Below are 1623 nucleotides of genomic sequence, written 5' to 3'. Positions count from 1 at the left end.
GAGAGGGGGGGATATGACTGCGTGATCCTTTCCCCCGCACGTCCCCCATATCTCCCCCCCTTACTCCGTACACATGCACATACACATGCACATGCACATACACACACGCACACGCACCTCTAGGTGACACGTCTTATCCTCCATGGTCAGCAGGTACTTGTAGGCGGGGGAGTTGAGCACCGAGGGGATGTTGTACCGGTGTACGGTGGTGTTCAGGAGGTCGCGAACCAGCACGTCCGTGAGGCAGTTGTAGGCCTTAGGGGAGGGAGGGGGGAACGGCGGGGGGTGGGAGGCAAGGGGGGGAGGGGGTAAACACGAACGAGTGAAGGTGCTGCCAGGGCAAGGGGGGGGGGGGAGGAGGGAGAAAAGCGGCAGGTGTGCGGGGATGGCGTGGGAGGGGGTGGGAGGGGGTGGGGGAAAGCCAAATAGCGCCGGGAGATGCTTACGTCCAAAAGGTCAACGTAGGGGCCGTGGGCTGCGTTGAGCTGGGTTGGGTTGAGGTGTGTAGGAAGTCATAAACCACAAGATGCAAAAGAACACATCAACTTCCTCCCCCCCCTTCCTCGCCCCTCTCACCTGCCCCCCGCCCTCCCCCCTCTCACCTGCCCCCCGCCCTCCCCCCTCTCACCTGCACAATGTTGGGATGCGACAGCGCCGACAGAATGGCAATCTCGTGCGCATTCTTCATCACCATCTTCTCGTTTTTGCCGTCGTCACACACCACCTTGACGCCCACCACCAGCCCCCGCCACAGGCCCCGAAACACCTTCGCAAACCCGCCCTCACCCAGCAGCCCCGTGATCTGCAGGTCCGTCATGGTAGTGTTCTAAACAGAGGGACACACACGGCACAGGGCAGAGGGCGCGGTGGAGGGGAATTAATCGCGGTGGTGGTGGGAGAGAGCAAAAGAGAAGTTCAGATCCGAGGGGGGGGGGTCGAACTGAAATATCAAACAAAAGGAATGGAAAAGCATACGCGAGAAATGCAAAAAAAACACGATCAACTGTCACCGTTTTTCAAAAAACCCCTCTTCAAAAATCGAAATTCCCGCCCCAAAAACCCTGGAAGCAAAAATAAAAAAACACAAATCGCTTCCCCAAACGCCCCCCCCCTACACCTCCCTCTCTTCCACACACTCCTAGTCCTAGACCTGCTATTATGCTACTTTTATTTATACCTACATTATGGAAGTCCATGGACGAGCGGATTCTCTTCTGGTTGAGCTTCTCCGTGAGCCCGGTGACCAGGGCGCCCGTGGACGACCTGGACTGCGTGTACATGAAGCTGTCCCCCGACAGGCTCACACCCAGGCTGTCCGAGCGGCCGATGGATCCGCCCGCCCCCGTCAGGATGCCGCTCATGGAGCCGCCCTCGCTCATCATGGAGCCGCCGGCGGTCTGAGTCAAACTGGCTGTCTGCATGGTCTGTATGTACGTACATACGTACGTGTGTATGTATGTGTATGTATTGACGTACGTGCAGGGGGGATGGGGGGAGTTTTGGGGGGGGTGGGGGTTGGAGGGCGAAGTGGAGAGGCAGGGAAAACGGGGAGAGGCGGGAGCGTTTTTTGTTTTATCCGCAAAGGAAGAGGGGACGGGAAGGGAAGGGGGGAAGGGGTGCAAA

The 1623-nt window shown here is 58.5% G+C and overlaps 1 protein-coding gene across 1 annotated transcript in view; it reads right to left on the bottom strand.

The window, feature by feature from the left end:
• VOLCADRAFT_87153 (uncharacterized protein) overlaps positions 1-1623 on the bottom strand; it is a gene marked incomplete at both ends in the record, with an annotated part of 16088 nt that overhangs the window by 7053 nt on the left and 7412 nt on the right. Inside the window, 4 exons of the mRNA XM_002946758.1 lie at positions 118-255; positions 447-485; positions 629-826; positions 1182-1424. Coding sequence (XP_002946804.1) covers positions 118-255; positions 447-485; positions 629-826; positions 1182-1424 — 618 coding nt within the window. The remainder of the gene's footprint in view (positions 1-117; positions 256-446; positions 486-628; positions 827-1181; positions 1425-1623) is intronic.

This window comes from Volvox carteri (genome assembly GCF_000143455.1).
Source record: "Volvox carteri f. nagariensis unplaced genomic scaffold VOLCAscaffold_4, whole genome shotgun sequence".
Lineage (NCBI taxonomy): Eukaryota > Viridiplantae > Chlorophyta > Chlorophyceae > Chlamydomonadales > Volvocaceae > Volvox > Volvox carteri.
Note: the sequence above shows the minus strand (reverse complement) of the source record. Positions and strands in the feature narration are given on the sequence as shown.